We start from the raw sequence: 19,551 nt of genomic DNA, 5'->3' as shown, positions 1-19,551 counted from the left end.
AAAAACAAAACAAAGACCATGGCCATTGAAAAATAAATCTGGTATTTATAGACCAAACAATTTATCAGTTATTTAAGCAATCAATAGGCAGACAAATTGATAATAACATAATCATTAGCTTCAACATCTACATTTAACAATCTATTTGTTTTTGTTTTTACATTTTTAATATTTTGTTTGCTATGAGCATTGATATTGATAGTATTTTGTTGTATTGTATTTTGTTCAGTTATTGTTCTGTTCTGAAGCACACGGAAGGAAGAAATAAATAAGGCTTTTTTCATTTCTTATTTTCACTTAATGAATTTTTAAAATGGTTTAAATCTCACTTACTTCGTGTACATAGACACCTAATTGAAAGAAAGAAAGAAAGAAAGAAAGAAAGAAAGAAAGAAAGAATACAAACAAAAAAGTTGTCTAAATGGAATACAGTGTATGCCAATACATGACTGTATTAGATTCTCTGTTTAGATTCTCAGTCATCCAGGTTGTGGCAATTCTTTTTGGTTCTTAAAAATGCTCAGTGAGAGCTGTGGAAACCTCTTGGATGAGAGGTGAAACGTCTTTAAGAACCACAAAGAGAAGTTCAGTTCCCAGAGTGGCATTTAAATGTAAAACTTTACAGAAAACAAATGGGAAAATGACTAACATTTGCGCATTAAAATAAAACACATTTATGTTTTAGAAATTTTCATCTTGTTTTTATGTTTAATAATCAACTTATATTTGTTATTAAGGTTCTATGCTTATAATCAAGACAAACTATAACAGTTGCAAATTCCTTGAAGTACACGTTTCTTGTTTGTATGTATGTTTTCTTCTTTCTTTTTATACTCTGTAGGAGGCGATAGTGAGTTCATGTGCACACAATAGATGTAGAATAAGAGGCTGTAGCTGTCGCAATGTGATGACGTACGACTGCAAAATGGAGAGAAAACACATGTCAGCCTTCGCTTTATATCAAACTCTGCCATCAGGCCTTCCTTCTCCTATTAAGAAGCCTTCGGTGAAGGTAGACATTCTACAATAATGTGCTCCACACTGACTCAGGATCTGTGCTGTGATGCTCCAGTGTGCAGCCACAGAGGAAGCAGAACTGACACCAGCACAGTCTTCTGCACTCTTTCATTCTAGACCAAACTCTGCGTGAACACTGTGGTGACATAAACTTGTTTGTATTTATTTCTAGGTTGCAGCTAAGAAGAAAAAGACAAAGGACAATGTAGCTACAGCAGCTAAAGTCAGCGAATTCAAAGCTCAAATGAAAGCTGAAAGAAAGAAGATGCGAAAGAAGCTTGTAAAGGTTGGAAACAGAGAGGAAAGCCCTAAGGCAAACACTGATGTAAGTGTGTGTATCAGGTCATGTAAACAACGTCGACATTGTTTTTTCCCTTTAAGTAAAAATAGCGTTAATGTTTTGATTATGTTGTTTTTCTGAACCTAAAAAGCTTGTTCTGTGAAGCCAAGCCTAATGTAATAATCCCGTTTCCCAAGCAGGAGGCTGTGGGGTTTGTACATGGAGAGCTTCTGAATGCTGTGCTGACCGACCTCGCCAAATTCAACAACAGCAGGGAGAGAGCAAGCAAGCTGTTTCAGTGGCTCATCAACCCCATTCCTGCCAAGTCCTTTTTCAGGTACTAACAACTATGTTGAGTGGGAAAAAAAAAATGTAAAAAGTAAATAAGAAGCATCAATTGTATTGGAATCCCAGGATGTTTGTACTTGAATGTAAACCAAAAAAGTAGTTGATTGACATATGTTTATAGGTACAAATTATCCCAGCATCCTGTGCAGGGTACCATAAGCATCAAATGATAATAATTTATGGTTTAAAAACAAAGCACACAGCCAATCTGGAAAATACATATTATCTAGCCCTGCAGCACATGTCATTTTTTTTTGTTAGAACATTTACTTACAGCATAATTGTCCCCCCCCCTTTTTTCTAAGGGACATATGGGAAAAGAAGCCCATCTTTGTTCAGCGCAAGAATCCAGATTACTACAAGGGGCTGTTCTCCACTGCAGAGTTTGATCGCATATTGAGAGAGGTAACTATGTAAAGTGTCACAGTGTGTGAATTTGAAAGTTAGATTTTGGAAAAATTAGAACACAAGAAAAATCCAGGATTCAGGTATTTAAAACTTTTGAAGAATGGTTGGATAAACGAATGCCAGAATCTCTATGGTGGTATTTATCAGGAGACAGGTCTCTCCTACTAACAGTAGCCTTTTTGGCACTTTAAGGAATGTCTTTTTGACCTGAATGAGTCAGACCAAGCTTGATTTTGCTGAATGATTAACAGTGAACACAGAAAACCACCTCTTTTAAACCCCTAACCGTACAGACTAAGAACTATTCAGAGGAGTTCTTTGAATTTTGGTCTTATTTTTTAATTTATATAGAGAAAGAATAAATGCCTGTCAATAAAATTAATGAAAAGGTAAATTACCAAGATCTTGATCCTTCACTACATGTTTGTGTTTTCTCATTTAAGGAGGATGTTCAGTATGGAGTGAACCTGGATGTTACAAGCTACACTAATGGCAAGAGAGAAACGCATAATCCTCCAGGGAGGGCTTTGCCATTTACTGTGTGGGACTTCTATGAGGTAAGGACACAGAGCTGCAGACAGATACAGCAGATGTTTGTAATGCCAGATTACACTGACTACATCACCAGTTTCCAATATTTGGGCCCATTGTACCAAATAAGCTGCATTCACTTTTTCTGTGGGGTCATTTAAGTTTAATAGCCTTGCCATATTTACTAGAAGAAGAAGAAGAAGTTAGATGTACATTTATGTATTAAGCAATGCATAATATTATTTTAAAAATGTCAGTACTGAAAGCATAGAGCCGTTTCCTGTTTGATGCATGAACTGTATCAGTACACCCTCTGCACACTGGTCGTATTGCAGATTAGTAGTCATCATCCTTTCTCTATTTCCTAGAGTGGCTGCTCCCTTCGCATGCTGAATCCTCAGGCTTTCTCCTCCACAGTGTGGAACGTGTTGTCCATCCTCCAAGAGCAATTTGGCAGCATGGCAGGAGCCAACGTGTAAGTATTTGTAACACAAATCTCTCACAGGAAGCTTCTTTCTTTCAGTGTTAATGTGTGCTTTGTTTAACCAGATACCTGACACCACCTGGAACACAAGGCTTTGCTCCACATTATGACGACATTGAGGCGTTTGTGGTTCAGCTGGAGGGGAAGAAACACTGGCGAGTGTACAACCCAAGGTGAAATACAGCAGAGAGCCTTTCAAAAGAACATCACCATTTTGAGTTCACACTTGTGCTATATTTACCAGTAGAAAAAGAAACAGTTTTATTCATTTATTACACATTTAATTTTCAGTTCAATGGATCTAACACTGTTGTAGTATGGGTATTGTATTTTTTTAGGCAAGTTTTGACTTGGTAAACCTGCGTATCTGTGTTTGTTTTTTTTCTTTTAATGCAGCATGTTTACAATATGTGGGCCATGATTTACTGAATACTGCTTTTTGAATAGTCCATGTAAAATTAGTTTTTCTTTTTTCTTAATGTTTTTTGGTAGAATAATACACAACCAATTAACCAGTGCTGATTTTTAGCGTGTGATGAACCGACAACATAACGTTTTTTGTGTGTGTTTTCTGGATATTAGGACAGATGATGAAGTTTTGCCTGTGCTTTCAAGTCGTGAGTAAAATCTCTATTATTGTACTATTTTTTGCAGTGAAAGAAATTTGTCTCAGTTTGCTTGTAATACTTATTTAGAATATTGGCAGATATTTTTTTACATATTAAAACTTTGTTTTTGTTCTTTAGCAAACTTTAATGATGCGGAGATCGGTAAGCCGATCCTGGATGTGGTGCTAGAAGCTGGGGATCTCCTCTACTTTCCCCGGGGATTCATCCATCAGGGCAACTGCCTACCAGATGCACACTCTCTACACATCACCATCTCCTCTTACCAGAAGAACAGCTGGGGGGATCTGCTGCAGAGGGTAAAAACTCTCATCCTCGCTGTCATATGCCTGCAGATGAAGACAAAGGCTGTAATCACAAACCTATGTAGTTAGCAAAAGTAATTTCTTACATCAAACATTGATTTGCTTATGCATCACAGTTGCAGTATAACAATACCTAATACCCTTTTCTTATATGCTACTCTAGTTCTGATTATTCTACTACAGCCACTTTATAAGTCCCTTTACATTTGCTGGTCTAAACACAGTCCTCGGAAAAATTCTCAGTCACACACAGTTCTACATTCCGTGTCTGCATTTGCAGTAACTACAGTCTTAGGAACAGGAAATTCTTCTTATTGAGCTCTGATAACGCATGTTTTCATAACCAAGGAAAACTTATCAGACTTTAGGATTACAGGAAAAAGTATTTTGGTACAACTGCCACCATGTTACTGTTTGATAATCTGCAGGTTGTGCACAGCAAAGTGAAGAATAAGATCCCAGTTTATGGTGACTAGCTCACTGACCGTTTTAATTTGTTGAATATTCATGTGGTTAAACCACACTGCTGCAAAATACAGTGACACCAAATCTAATTTAAAATAAGAGAAAGGCAGGACTAATGATCTCTGGTGTACAATATTGAGTGTTGATTCTGGATTAAAACAGTTTAGTAGATAAATGATACAGTACGCAAGCTCTGCCTTTCTTAGCTTCTTCACCTTGTATTTACATATTTTCATTAACTGTTTAATAGTTAACCATTTATATATATTTTACTAAAAGGTCTTCACATTTTCACTGCCCTTTTTCAGTTGGTTCCAGCATCGTTAGAGATCGCAATGGAGGAGGATGTGGAATTCAGACGGGGTTTACCTCTGGACTACCTGACATACATGGGAGTACAGAACTCTGACAAGGTGATTATTAAAGTGGTCTTACTTCACTGTTTATTTGTGGTCACAATTGTTTGACTTGTCACCAATTACCCACTAATGAGTAAAGTTATTCTTGCACAGGATGACCCACGCCGGGCAAAATTCTTCTCACAAATTGTGAGTCTGATGAAGAAACTAACAAATTACGCCCCAGTCGATGCTGCTGTCGATCAGAAAGCCAGAGACTTCCTGCATGACTGCCTGCCTCCTGTGCTTACTCCAGGTATGTGATGGAAAGGAGAATGTTGTACTATTGTATTACAGGACAGCTGGGCGTACAAACTACTTTTATTTTAAGAAAATCATACCGTCACTCACAGATGAACTGGCCAGCAGTGTGAAAGGAGCACCGACTCGGTGGGAGGCTGGACGAGTTAGGGATGTGGATCTACAAATTACAACCCAGACCCAAGTCAGAGTTCTTTGTGCAGGGTGTGCCAGGTAACAAACTAGTAGAATCAATAGTTTCTTTAACTGCATGTTGTGAGTTACCTGCTGAAGCAGAAATGTAATCATTTGATTTGGCTTATGCGTGCTCTCCTTGCCAGGTTATGCAGTGATGGAAATGCTGTTCATCTTTACTACACCACAGACAACTCACGAGTTTACCACAAAGAGGAGCTCAAGAGTTTTGAAATAAAAACAGAGGTAGAGATCTATGGATCTGAGTTTCTAATCTCGTTTAGCACAGTTTCTGAAAGACGGTATTGATCTATTGCTTTTTCTTTCAGCATACAGATGCCATTGAGTTTCTGGTCCATTCGTATCCCAACTTTGTGACAGTAGGAAGCCTCCCATGTGATTCTGTGCAGGAAAGGGTAGGTTTTTACATTCACTGTGTCAGGTCTCTGTAGGGTTGTGGATTCTGGCAGATGGGGAGGGCTCCTACATGTGACCATATACACCAGGGGTGCACAGTATACTATTTCAGCATCCACATCACCATGTTTGTATGAATAATACTCACAACACTGGAACTGTGAAAGAAAATAACCTCAACATATTCTACAACTTGACCTGTCCAGGGTGTCCCCTGCCTTCGCCCTAAGTCAGCTGGGATAGGCTCCAGCCCCCCCGCGACCCTAGTGAGGATGAAGCGGTGTATAGATAATGGATGGATGGATATGCTACAACTTTTTTTTGCTGCTTGATACAAAAAACAAACTTGCATGGTTTCCATTTTCCATGACTGTCTGTCATGTCTGTCTGATAGAACATTATGTACTCTTATTTAAGGGAGTTTTTAAAAAAAAAAAAGTATTTAAAAGACTGAGTTTGTTGATGTGTGCATAGCAAAATGAGAAAGAAACACTGAAAAAAAAACAAGAAAAATCAAACGTGTTGTAAGAAAATATTTCAGCTACGGAAAGAATGATGTTGACCAAAGACAGGTTCTCAGTGAGCAGTGTCATCCAATTACATTACACAAAGCAACTCAACTAATTTTGACCATTGAAATCAGCAGCACTAAGCTCTGTATGACAAGTGCAAAGCCAGATCTGAATGCCATCCAAAGCAAAAAATTCTTTTCGTTTGATGCCGTTGCCAGTTCTACACCTTTTAAGAAAGGTTCCAAACAGCTTTTCTTTTCTATGCAGATATACTCCCCTACAAAATTACTTCAGTCTAGAATAGTTCATTCTTTCTTTTGTTATTCAAGTCATCTAGTTAGATTTCCTTTATTTCTTGTTATCACAATGTATTTTGCAGAAAAAAAAACCTAATACCACAATGTCAGTTTTTCCAACAATAGCGTGCAGCCCTAGTTTACATGCAATATTTTAGAAATGGACACAGGAAATATTTTTCTTTCCTCTTAAGTCCAAGGACTTCTGTCTACACATGATGTTTTACACACTAATTTAATGTACTCATATTTGAGCCTGTGTCTTTGTGAAATTAAGTGAACTTGTTAAGTTGATCCTTATGGTTTTCTTTTTTTCTGCAGATTGCTTTGGCAGAACTGCTTTTTGAGAAGGGGATCATCCACAGTGCACAACCTCTGTAGTGGCCACAGATTCTTCAGCCATGCTGGCTGTGTGAACAGATTCAGCTTATCACTGTACAATATAAGATCTTTGATGTGAAAACACTTTTGTCCCAAGGAGTCCTTGTTAGTGCTACTGGAACTGGATAAATAGTGTATCAATTTGTTGTCTGTTCAGCTTGATATGAACTGTTTTTTGTTGTTTTTTTTTTTTTAATGAAATGATGTGTTATGCAACCGGAATCACTGATGAGAACCACATTTTTTGGATGAGGAACAACATGTTTATTATTGGTTGATACAACTCAAACGTAGGGTTACAGGAGTCCTCTTAACTATTGTGATTTGAGGACCACCCAACACTCATTCACACCACGGGTACAAGGGCTTTTCAAGTAGCGGAGCGTCTACTTCCAGGTCACCTCCTCGCCTGGCTTCAGCTCCCTACAAGGAAGAAAAATCAAAAGTTTCATTAGATTGTGCCCTGGCCTCAGTTGGGATAAAGTTACTGTAATTCCAGGCAATTCAGTCTTCTAAATTTGACTTGAAATACTGAATAGACTCATCCTGACTGGAATATTTTCTATCATAATCAAATACACAATATTTCCCCAGTTGGTCCCCCTCCACTGAAAAGCATGTTCTGGTCAGTGTTACGATGAGTGGATGTTTGACCTTCACTGGATAGAATGAAGTTTGAGTTTAATGCTGAGAGACTGTCAGGGGTATTTGCTGAAAGTGGAAAGTTTTTCTGAGCTCACCTAAAATCTGAGTTTAAGGCATGTACTTTGGAAACCAACCCTGGTCCAATACAAATGTGTGATGTAGAAGTCTGCTTTGCACATAGATGAAGATTATACTTCCACTAATGTAGGAGGATTATGTCCAATGGTTAAGCTTTCAAGTTGAAAAATAGCATATTCATAGCATCTGGAGTTTTTCAACGAGAGTAATTTCTCACCAGATAACCAAACCTTTTTATTAAAAACCATCTTATTCAAATCTGAGTATTTGTGTGTATAATTAAACACATCTTAAGGGCATTTTTAACTGTATTTACATTTGAAGTGCACTGAGCTCTGTTCTGGCTCAGTCAAACCAAAAAATAGAGGCTAAATTCATGTTACAGTTCCTATTTGAAGTAGGTATCATCTCAGATGTATCAAATACTTATCACTGGATTTTCCAAAGTAGAATAACAGATAGTTTACTGTTCCATCTGCAACTCCCAAGTATTCCCTTTGTCAATGTGATATTTCCTGACTTGAAAAAATTCCCTGCACTAAAAAACTTTTGTCAAATGGATGCACAGTAACAGACATCCTCACATGATGTTAAAATCCCCCCCGTACTTGTTTTGTACTAACATGATGATCAATAACTTTTTCTTACCTTTTGTACAAAAAGCTCTTATTCCTGAAAGCTGTCAGCTTCTGGTCCTGCTGTTTGTCAAGGTACCATCCAATCACAAAGCCCATAGGAACGAATATGTGCGTCCAATACTCACGGACAGCTGCTGCAAAATTGACCATGGTTCCTACAAAAAGAATCAAAAGACAATATAATATACATGCTGTGGCACCGGTTATGTAGTCTGAGTTGAAAAACCCAAGCTTACATTTCTAGTTAGAATTGTGCTAAACACTGACTGAATATTTACAGCTGGTCTAAAAACCGGACATGTGTAGTTCAGATCATGCTATTACTGTCGCTACTCTGTAAAGCAGACCAAGTGATCACAAGCAATCAACGCTTTATAAAAAACTAAGCAACACTTGCACAATAGGGAACACCGGATACAATCCTAACATGACAAGAAGTTGAACTATGTCATGTCGGCTACTGTCAGTCACTGCATGACAACAAGTTAAAAATCATCGTAAAGTTGTATTCCTTCTTAACGGTATCGCTGGACCTGCTTTAAGGATTTAGGGGTTCCTTAAAAAATACAATTACTTCTCCATCATATTAACAGAACCTCCTCAAAACTATACATGACACAACCTGACACTCATGTTTGGTATTTCATTGTCGCTAAGGTCTGACAGGGAGATAATGACACGCTTTACGATATAACTCGCATTTAAAGGACAAGCACAGTAGCTGCCATTTGCAATGTACACAATAAAATGACATATCTGCCCGCAAAACGGAGCTAAATGCTAAAGCAGTAGCTGTACTGCAGACTTCGTAAATTCAAGTGCACCACATTCAGCAATGACTGGCGAGCTAACCTGTTAGCTAGCTGGTATTAGCAATGGGTTACAGGAAGAAGAAGACTTGTCGGTTTAAGTAGTGACAGTATGTCTAGTACAGTAAACACGTTCCAGGGCACTAGCTCTAACAATAAAGAGAATCAACAGTGGGAATTTAAAATATTACCTTCTGTTTTCAACCACCCGCGGCCTTCAGCTCCTCATTCACTAAGACAAGGACATTGGACAGTACCAACTGTGCTACTGATACGTGGTCATTTACTAAATAAAAACACCATTATTCCTTCAATTGCCCTTGAAAATGTGTTACTACATACATTCTAAAAATTTAATTCTATAATTTTAAAGCAAATTTATTCAAATATATTTTGAAAAAAAGTGGCATTTTGTGTTTTGACAGAAGTTATTTAGTATTGGCACCGCTGTACATGGTACGCTCCTTTGCCCTTTGACACATGATGCAGCGCCAAACATGTCTGCCGGGTCTGTTTCAAACATGTCTGCATCAGTGTGTTCATAAGCGCTAGCCAAAATGTCTTGATGTTGCAATTGTAGGAAATCACCTTAATTGTTTTTCTGTACTCAGAGGCCGGGGAGAGTTTATGTTTTATGTTAAACGGTATGTCACACGTTTCTTTGTCGATTCCCCTACACCCACAAGCTAACACGTACATAGCATGCTAAATAGGCTTTGCCGGCTAATTTGTTGGGCGAGCTAGCATTTTTAAATTTAAGCAATCAACGTTTTTTTGATTCCCATTTAGTTCGCTGAACTAACTACACACTTCACAGTGAAAACGGATGCAACGTTATGCTGGTAGCTATTTCGTAAAATGCTATTTTAAAAGTCAGTTGCGTTTTGTTTGTGTTCTTTGTCGATCAGCTTCCATGAATGAGTTTTGTGCGCAGTTGCAGTCGAAAAAGTAAAGAGCCTCACAACTTAAAGTGGGTCGCACTGGGATTGTTTTGTGGTCAGAATAATATATAAATCTTATTGTAATTTCAGCGAGACAACTGAGCAAAAATGACGTCCATTATCAAGCTGACCGCCGTGTCCGGGGTTCAGGAGGAGTCCGCTCTCTGCTACCTGCTGCAGGTGGATGAATTTCGCTTTCTCCTGGACTGTGGCTGGGATGAGAACTTTTCCATGGACATAATCGACGCTATGAAACGGTAAGCAGGAGTGCTTCCAGAAATGTTTCATAGGGGTGGCCTCGATTGGGACCCTTGGGGTGACACACCAAAAGCAAATGCCATTACTAATTTTGAGGAATTTCGTTGCGCTGTTATAGTTTAGAGGTTCGTTAAAGCTGTGTCAGTATGGGAATTAACAAATCACATTCTGATAGACTGTGTTTTTGTATTTTTACACTTTCTTTACAATTTGTCAGACGTGCATTGACTAATACAAGTACAGATAGTTGCTTATATAGATGACCACCCTTCAAAATAAGAAGATGCTGTAGTGTGTATAAGGGAAAATGTTCACTCATAGGTAAAACATCCATAGTTCATTTATGATTTCAATATTGAAAATGCTGTCAATGTGTGATACAATTTTCCATGTCTTATCAGTCAGAGGGATAAAGTTCTGTATTGCATCCATGCATGCATTACTGTCACTGCTGCAAATTACCTTCTGTGAGTTTTTAAAAAAAACTTGATGTGACAGGAAAATATATTTCCAACTGTGAGTGGAGCTCATGATTCAACTGTGTATCAAATGGTTTATCTTCAGCTGATGCCTTGTGATGGTTCGTGTGACAGCTCACCTGTTAGTCGTGAACAACGCTACACGTTGTCTTTTGCTGATAGATTCTGATCAATGCTGTCTCTGTGTTGTGTGGAGAAATTAAAGTTTGCTTCCAAGATGCTCATGTGGATCCTGCTGCTGTCTACTGCTGCAGGTATTCAATAAACTCAGAGGAAAGACTCCTACAAACACCTGGAGGCAACAAACTAAATTTCATCTTCTGTAAATGTTTGGAAGTCTTTTTGTGCACCTCCATCAACTAAAGGCTTGTTAAGTTCTCTAAGACATTTGTGGACTGACTGGCTGCAGTTGTGCATAACCATTACGGCTTTCTTAGCTGTGTTTACTTGCACACGAGTGTCACTTAGCCAGCTCATTCTGCACTACATAATGGTCTGGCTGCTTCACACCGTCTGCTATAGGGTAAAAAAAAAAAAACATACACTGACTTGTTTGTATTTCTGTAAACCAATCACAGTGAGATTTCAGGAGGTTTTTGGAGGTGCTTCTGATGTTTCCATCGACAATCATCATCTGATTACATCAGTCCTCCCTCTGTTCTTTGATTTGAAATGTGTGGGATGTTTATTTTTCCCTCCAGATATGTCCACCAGGTTGATGCTGTGCTTCTGTCCCACCCTGATCCCATACACCTTGGAGCCCTGCCCTATGCTGTGGGAAAACTGGGTCTTAACTGCACCATCTATGCCACAATTCCTGTCTACAAAATGGGTCAGATGTTCATGTATGATCTATATCAGGTAAGGAGGAGTGTGAGAAATGTATGCAAAGGTATTTACAAAATAGCTTGTTTTGCATAATTAAATGTTCTTCCCTTCTGTCACCTTAGTCTCGAAACAACAGTGAAGATTTCACACTCTTCACCCTTGATGATGTGGACTGTGCTTTCGATAAAATCCAGCAGCTGAAATACTCTCAGATTGTAAATCTGAAAGGTGAGTGACAGCCGACCATCATAGGTAAGGAGTCATCCCAGTTTCCGGATGACATAAAACAATGTCTTTTTAAAATCTTTTTCCCCTGACAGGTAAAGGCCACGGTCTCTCCATCACTCCTCTTCCAGCCGGACACATGATTGGAGGCACTATTTGGAAAATTGTGAAGGATGGGGAGGAGGAGATTATATACGCTGTGGACTTCAATCATAAGAGAGAAATGTAAGAGACCATTCATGCATATGAAATAGAATTGCATTTGCACGTTTGTGGTTCTCAGTTTATGTACTGTTTTACTCTGTCTATTCTAGTCACCTCAACGGCTGCACGTTGGAGAGTATTAGTCGTCCGTCCTTACTTATCACAGACTCCTTCAATGCTGCATATGTACAACCACGTCGAAAACAAAGAGATGAGCAGCTGTTAAGTGAGTATTATTCTCAGAACTCTGCAGTACTACTATATTATAAGCACATTCAAATTGATAATATATATGTAAACAAAAAAAAACACTGTACAAGATATACTAGTGGTCTCAAACATGCACCATGTTGCCATGATGTTCCTTGTGTCTAATCTTACACATTCTCTCTGCCCTCCGTCTGTTTGCTCTCTCTCTGTCATATTCAAATTGTCTCGGAAAGGGGAAATAATGGAGTGTATTATTTTTATTTGTATTTCTCTGTTTATATCCGGTAGCCAATGTGATGGAGACCCTACGTGGTGACGGTAATGTGCTTATTGCTGTGGATACAGCTGGACGTGTGCTGGAGCTGGCTCAGTTGCTGGACCAGATCTGGAGGACAAAGGATGCAGGGCTGGGAGCTTACCCTCTAGCTCTGCTCAACAATGTCAGCTACAACGTGGTGGAGTTCTCCAAGTCCCAGGTATCAATCAGTGGTTATCACTATTGATAAAATGTAGAACTTTTTGTTTGCCAGTAACAAAATAACCTGAGCTGATCTTAGTATCGGCACAGATACATAGTGGCAAATAAGACGTCTTTGCTTGTTAACTGTCATACTTTATTATCTACTGATTCTCTGTAGGTGGAATGGATGAGTGACAAGCTCATGAGGTGTTTTGAGGACAAGAGAAACAACCCCTTTCAGTTCCGACACTTGACCCTGTGCCACAGTCTGGCGGACCTGGCCCGGGTGCCCAGCCCAAAGGTGGTGCTTTGCAGCCAGCCAGACCTCGAGTCTGGATTTTCCAGAGAGCTTTTTATCCAGTGGTGCCAAAATGCTAAAAACTCCATCATCCTGACCTACCGCACTACACCTGGAACCTTGGCCCGCTACCTCATTGACAACCCTGGAGAAAAGATGCTGTGTCTGGAGGTGAGACCAGCAGTCACAGTGCTGATTTACCATGACAGAGGCTTCTGATTGATCTTTAATGCAGCTTTTTCCCCACAGGGAGCTCCCTTCTCTCACGTTGAGACCCAGCTGAGGAAGGAACAAAATGTGTCACTCTGTCATTCGCACCATATCAATGTTTTAATCTTTTTCATTGTGACAGGTGAGGAAAAGAGTGAAGCTTGAAGGCAAGGAGCTGGAAGAATACCTTGAAAAGGAGAAAATAAAGAAGGAAGCAACTAAAAAACTTGAACAAGCAAAAGAGTAAGTTTCTGTAGCAGTAGATGTGAGATGACTCGGTGCTTAGTTTTTTTTGTCTTGGTAAAAAAATGTGATCAGTCAGTCTTAGCTAAAACAGCAAATTGGATAAACATCTAACAGAAATGTAAATTGTGGTTTACGTTGCAAATCCAAAACAGGCTCTTTAAATGGAAATCTAAAAATAGGAGATGAGTCATGACATGGTGAAGACAACATTTACACTTTGCTCCTGATCAAAAAATATGTTGTCTGCTCTTGGACGAATTAAAATGATGTCTACAGACTAAATGTTTGTATTTGTGGATTTGTAGGGTGGATGTGGACTCTAGTGATGAAAGTGATATGGACGATGACCTGGACCAACCAGCTGCTGTGAAATCCAAACACCACGATTTAATGATGAAGAGTGAAGGAAGCCGTAAAGGCAGTTTCTTCAAACAAGCTAAAAAGTCATATCCAATGTTCCCCACACACGAGGAGAGAATCAAATGGGACGAGTATGGAGAAATCATCAGGTACCACAGTGATGATGCATGTGAACATTAGATTAGCAAATGCAGGAAGCTCACAATGTGATATTCTATGACATTATCAATAAATGAATGTTGCACTTTTCAAGGCTAGAGGAGTTTCTGGTTCCTGAGCTGCAAGCCACAGAGGAGGAGAAGAGCAAATTGGAATCTGGGTTGACTAATGGAGATGAACCAATGGACCAGGATCTTTCTGTTGTTCCCACCAAATGCATCTCAAATATAGAAAATCTTGAGATTAGGTCAGTGATTATCATAATAATGGAGCTTATGACTAGAACTCTGCAGGTTTAACTTACCGTAGTCCTGTATAATTCAGGTGTTTAACAACTTTCATCTAATCTGCAGCATTCAAAGATTTGACCCTGTCTTTGTGTCTTAACAGAGCAAGGATAACGTACATAGACTATGAAGGTCGCTCTGATGGAGACTCTATAAAGAAGATTATTAATCAGATGAAACCCAGACAGCTAGTGATTGTTCATGGGCCACCAGAAGCCAGTTTGGACCTGGCGGAGTCCTGCAAGGCCTTCAGCAAAGACCTCAAAGTGTACACACCCAAACTGCAGGAAACTGTTGATGCCACCAGTGAAACTCACATCTACCAGGTAGGCCTCAGTAAACACCTGTTTAGTTTTCAGTTCAGTTGTCTTTGTTTTTTTTTGAGTAGGTATACAAAATTGTAAATGTGTTAGTCATAAATCAGAAACCTGCTGTGAGCATTAAAACCTGACGAATCTCTTTGTCAGGCCATTTCTTTTAATTTTACAGTCCCTCTGCAGTGGAGCCAACGTGTTATAACTGTAAGTGTAACTCCCCCTAAAACTGGCCGATGTGTTCATCTTGTCTCATCTTCTCATGGTGAAGGTGCGGTTAAAAGACTCCTTGGTGAGCTCTCTGCAGTTCTGCAAGGCCAAAGACACAGAGCTAGCGTGGATCGATGGCGTGCTGGACATGCGTGTGGTAAAGGTGGATACTGGTGTGATGCTGGAGGAGGGTGTGAAAGAAGAAGCAGAAGATGGCGAGCTGGCCATGGACATCACACCTGATCTGGGCATCGACCAGAATGCCACGGCGGTGGCGACACAGCGTGCCATGAAGAACCTGTTCGGAGAGGACGAGAAGGAGTTTTCTGAAGAGAGCGATGTGATTCCCACGCTGGAGCCGCTGCCTCCACACGAGGTGAGACAAGAAACAGAAATTTCACTGTCTTGAAAGTTGTTGCCATGATACATTATCATTTTTGAGTATTAGTTTAGGGTTTGGGGAAATATTTAAAAATGAAATATCCACATTTATTGGTACTAAGCCTAAATATTCTCTCCACTGTGTTTAGAATGATTATTTGTGTTGAAAGTGTTTCTTTCAACACAGCAATGTGATATCAGTGGATTGTCCCACCTCTGACTGACTGGCTCATAATGAAGTGGGAACAAAGCCAAAGAGCATGCTTTGTTTTTATTCAGCCTGGAGAGATTTCATGACTGGAAGACTTAGTTTCTTCTACTGCTCAATTTGAGTGGTAACCTCATTTCAAGTGTCTTTACTGTCATGCACATAAAACAATGTGAGCAGATGGGTTTATTTCCCAGTAGCTGCTGCGGCCAATAGACCAAAACTGTTATTGTCATGTTCGAGGGCAGTTTGAACAAGGTGAGACACAGAAGTGTTCGCTTCTAAACAGATAACCACGAGAATCTTGGCCTCCTGAGAAAGGATTGTAATATGATTCTGATATCATGTGTCAAAAAGCACGTATTAGCAGTTCTGACAGCCCTTTGAGAAACAGTCTGACCAGCACCTTATTCCATTCTCCCTCTAGATTCCTGGACATCAGTCGGTGTTCATCAACGAGCCTCGTCTGTCTGACTTCAAGCAGGTGCTGCTGAGAGAAGGCATCCAGGCTGAGTTTGTGGGAGGAGTGCTGGTGTGCAACAACATGGTTGCCGTCCGCAGGGTGAGTGTTATCCATCAGCAACGGCCCTCACCAGTAGCCCTCAACACAGAAAGTGACCAGTGCAGAAGACGTACAACGTATTTATTTTTTTTTCAAAACCTAGCAATCAAATATTTTTGAGCTTCTGTTTTCTTTCCTAATTGTTACATGTATGTGGTAAGTGTAAAATGCATACAAGAATGAAGTGTTCAGACAAGATACCTCTAACTAAGTTTGAAGTCCCTCTCTGGATGTTGAGTAAACCCCTAAAACCTCTTTGTGCATCAGTTACATAAAGTTCTTTACAATTTTACATGGTAATAATCCTTTTCTACCTTGAAATGGCTTAGATGTAACTCTGCACAGTTCTTTTTTGAGACAACACACTGCAGTTTTCAAGGTAGAAATGCTCGTAATTTTAAAAAAGCATGAAAAAGCACAATATGGACATGTTAACAAGAAAAAACTTTTTACTGGAGGCAGGGGCCTTTGTCTTGGGGAACAATATATCTCCTGTATAGAATCTTCAATTTAGACACTGTGCTTCTGGCATCGGAAACAACTTGCTCAAATTTATCATCGTAACAAATGGGCACAGGAAATGTACGTGGCATGAGCATTTATTGCCTTAGATTCTGCTGACTGCGAGCCATCCCACTGAGACATGCTAACATTGTAAAGGAGCACCAAACAGTGAGCTTCCCCCTTTGTTTGATGATGGATTCCTATCCCAAACTAGCGTAGCCTCTCAGTGCAGTGAACAAGCGTCTAAGGGGCTGTATGAAATACAACATGTTAGTCTGGAGTCAGCAATAAGACGTCGACATTGCTTGTACATCTCCCTGTGTGTGTGTTAGCAGGTATTTGAATGAACAGGGGAACCATCTACAGCAAGAAAACATTGTCAGTGTTCTTATGAGAACCTGGCTTTTGTTTGAAGACTAACTTGAAAACGAAATCTTTTCATTTACCTACACACAATGAAATAAAATACCAACACTAAATACAAACTAAAACAATTAACACAAGGAGAAAAGAATACGGCCTGCCAGAGTAGGATCGAAAATCTCTAGAGGCAAATAAATACATCTCACCTCAGAAGTAATACAAAAAAAAAAAAAAGAATCACAGGCAACGCTTAACAACGAAAGTAAAAGGAAAAATAGGAGCGAGTCAGGATAGTAACAACAAGCTGCATAATTGACAAGAACTTAAAATAGATTCAACCCAGAAAATGAAATCAAAGAGAGCTGGGACTGTTCAAGGAGCCTGTGTTTGTGTGTGTGTGTGCATGTGTTATTTAACTGGGAGATCTTGATGCGGATTCATTAGAAACTTTCATCCCAAGTCTGTATAGAGGAAGGAATGAGGAACACATTGATTTTAGAGGTCAGCAGTGTGCTGTACTTGGAGCTTGTGAGTCATGTTTAAAGGTGCGGCCTTGTTGTGTGAGGACCTTTATGACCTGTCCATCTTTTTTGTATTCTGTCCAGACGGAGGCCGGACGCATTGGCCTGGAAGGCTGCCTATGTGACGACTACTATAAGATCCGGGAGCTGCTGTATCAGCAGTACGCTGTTGTATAGCAGCAGCAGCTGCAGCAGCAGGACACGCCGCAGCAGAGCATTCCACATACCAGAGACAATCCTTTACAAGGACTTTACCCAGGGGAGAAGAGCACACCTCTGCCCCATGAGCCGCTCCAACTGTTTCACTGCAAACCTTGTTGTACATTTCACTTTTTATATGTTTTTTTTTTTCCAGATAAAATTTTTTGTGGTAAATTTCCTCCACTTCTCCCACTGTACAGTCACATAAGTAGGAATGCATTTTGCCTTCTATTCTGGCAATAAAACTGCTTTTTTTTTTTTCCAAATATGCACTCCTGTGAAGGTTTGTCTTACATCTGCAGTAAACACTGGGTAAATAACCTTAGTGTATTTTGAGCACTAACTAAAATGTGACTGTAGCATCATACGTAGTAGTTTTTGGCCCAAGTCCTACGATGTGTCTGCAGTCACTCCCTAAAAATAACAGATTTTAGACAGTATTTTTGGGGTTATGTAAGGATTCTTGTACAGCCGTTTGTATTAAGATAACATTAAAGGGGCACTCTGGAAATGTAATATTTTACTTTTAGAAACAGTATCAGCATTCATAGTATGCTGGGGTTTTTTTTTAGCATTTGATGTACCAAAAAAATTTAATAACCGTGATGCACACTCAGTGAAATTTGCTGTTTCAAGATGACAGTAAGTCACAGAGATTTGTGCAGATTTAAGGAGGTATAGTTTTTGGTGGCCAAATGTGAGGAAAAGTGTGGTTATTCTATGAACACCAGCTGTCCAGAATCATCATTACTGACTTATCAATAATGTTGGATAATTTGTGTGTTATTCAACATAGCAGGCATAGCTAAGCAGGTAGTTAGCTGAAGCTAAGGTTACATGGTAAAGAAAGGTGAGAAGATCAGCTCCTGTGATGCTGGGTTTTGTGAAAGACATTCCTCAGTTTTGAAAATCTCACCAAAGGTATGCTCACTAACTTTAGAAGCAATGCCCTCATTTTTTCTTTTTTGGGCTGGTCAGGATTATTGAGATTTTTGGCTATTTGCTTCTATAGCATGTCTTCATTCAGAATTAGTGTATATTTAATGAGATACTGCCTCATTTAAGCTGAATTTCAGAAAACTTTAGGTAACAAAGTTTACGTGAGTATACTGTGAAAAACATAAATCTGTTGGAATACTGTATTGATCATTAACTGTAAAAAATGAAGAAAAAAATATGTTAAAATTATATTTTTTATCTGGTTTAAATACAGGAAAAATGCAGTTTTAGGGCCACACATTGTAAAAGAACTAGTTACTACCAATTAGAACATGTGAACTCCACACAGAAAGACCCAGCTGCGATTCGAAGCCAGGACCTTCAAGTTATACCAGTGTGAGCCAGGAGTCAAGTGTCTTTAATAAGACAGATTTTATATTTGTATTTTTCTTTACATTGTAATCAAATGGGTGTGTTTCATAGTGATATCTTTTAAGAAGTTTTTTCTAATAAAAATGTATGGATTTTACAATAGCAGGTTTCGACACCATACTCAGCTGTTTTGCTCACTGTTGTTGCAAACAAGTGTATCATTTGAGAAGACTGTCACACACTTGCGTTTTCCATATTAGACATAGTTTTTTTTTTTTAAAGTTATTCTTTTGGCCTTTGTTGGACAGTGCAGTGAGAGAGAGACAGGAAAGTAGGGGAGAAGAATGGGGGGCGGACATGTGGGAAAGGGCCATGAGCGGGATTCGATCTCATGACCTCCACCTTGGGACTGTAGCCCTGCACATGGGATGCCAGCTAAACCAGGTGAGCTATAGCGGCGCCCCATATTAGACATAATTGACTGAACAAATAGAAACTAACAGCAGGTAGATCTGTTGACAGGGTTCACAGCAAAGGACATATTAAACATTTTCCACTGTACTATGCACTGTATGCGGGGGGAACCAATGCCCCCCCCCCCCAAAAAAAATAAAAAATAAATAAATCAGTAAGTAGTTATAGATGAGCAAAGGCCATCCCTTCATTTGTTTCTCTTCTCCACTGGTGAGAGTGTGTGCTGGAATGAGCTGTTCAGGTTGGTAGCCTGTTGTGATGTCA

At 39.4% G+C, this 19,551-nt stretch overlaps 3 protein-coding genes across 3 annotated transcripts; 2 read left to right on the top strand and 1 right to left on the bottom strand.

Moving 5' to 3' along the window:
- Positions 1–922: 922 nt before the first annotated feature.
- On the top strand, positions 923–7,091 carry riox1 (ribosomal oxygenase 1). Its single transcript, XM_008284262.1, has 15 exons — positions 923–1,012; positions 1,190–1,342; positions 1,498–1,634; positions 1,951–2,050; positions 2,497–2,610; positions 2,953–3,059; positions 3,134–3,241; positions 3,651–3,685; positions 3,815–3,993; positions 4,773–4,877; positions 4,977–5,118; positions 5,216–5,336; positions 5,444–5,543; positions 5,627–5,713; positions 6,844–7,091. The coding sequence occupies exons 1-15, from the start codon at positions 926–928 to the stop codon at positions 6,901–6,903; spliced, it is 1,635 nt and encodes a 544-aa protein (XP_008282484.1). The 5' UTR covers positions 923–925; the 3' UTR covers positions 6,904–7,091.
- A 52-nt stretch (positions 7,092–7,143) lies between these two features.
- On the bottom strand, positions 7,144–18,242 carry ndufb1 (NADH:ubiquinone oxidoreductase subunit B1). Its single transcript, XM_008284287.1, has 5 exons — positions 18,229–18,242; positions 17,721–17,727; positions 9,265–9,326; positions 8,275–8,419; positions 7,144–7,326 (listed from the first exon to the last, which is right to left on the bottom strand). The coding sequence occupies exons 4-5, from the start codon at positions 8,412–8,414 to the stop codon at positions 7,290–7,292; spliced, it is 177 nt and encodes a 58-aa protein (XP_008282509.1). The 5' UTR covers positions 8,415–8,419; positions 9,265–9,326; positions 17,721–17,727; positions 18,229–18,242; the 3' UTR covers positions 7,144–7,289.
- Positions 9,540–17,768, top strand: cpsf2 (cleavage and polyadenylation specific factor 2). Its single transcript, XM_008284275.1, has 15 exons — positions 9,540–9,717; positions 10,105–10,271; positions 11,453–11,612; positions 11,702–11,807; positions 11,900–12,029; positions 12,119–12,234; positions 12,507–12,694; positions 12,857–13,147; positions 13,329–13,429; positions 13,738–13,941; positions 14,046–14,198; positions 14,342–14,564; positions 14,824–15,138; positions 15,779–15,913; positions 17,386–17,768. The coding sequence occupies exons 2-15, from the start codon at positions 10,123–10,125 to the stop codon at positions 17,476–17,478; spliced, it is 2,364 nt and encodes a 787-aa protein (XP_008282497.1). The 5' UTR covers positions 9,540–9,717; positions 10,105–10,122; the 3' UTR covers positions 17,479–17,768.
- Positions 18,243–19,551: the final 1,309 nt, after the last annotated feature.

The sequence above is a fragment of the Stegastes partitus genome, unplaced genomic scaffold (assembly GCF_000690725.1).
Source record: "Stegastes partitus isolate 25-593 unplaced genomic scaffold, Stegastes_partitus-1.0.2 Scaffold9, whole genome shotgun sequence".
In the NCBI taxonomy this organism is placed as follows: Eukaryota; Metazoa; Chordata; class Actinopteri; family Pomacentridae; genus Stegastes; species Stegastes partitus.
This window is presented reverse-complemented; position numbering and strand designations above follow the sequence as displayed.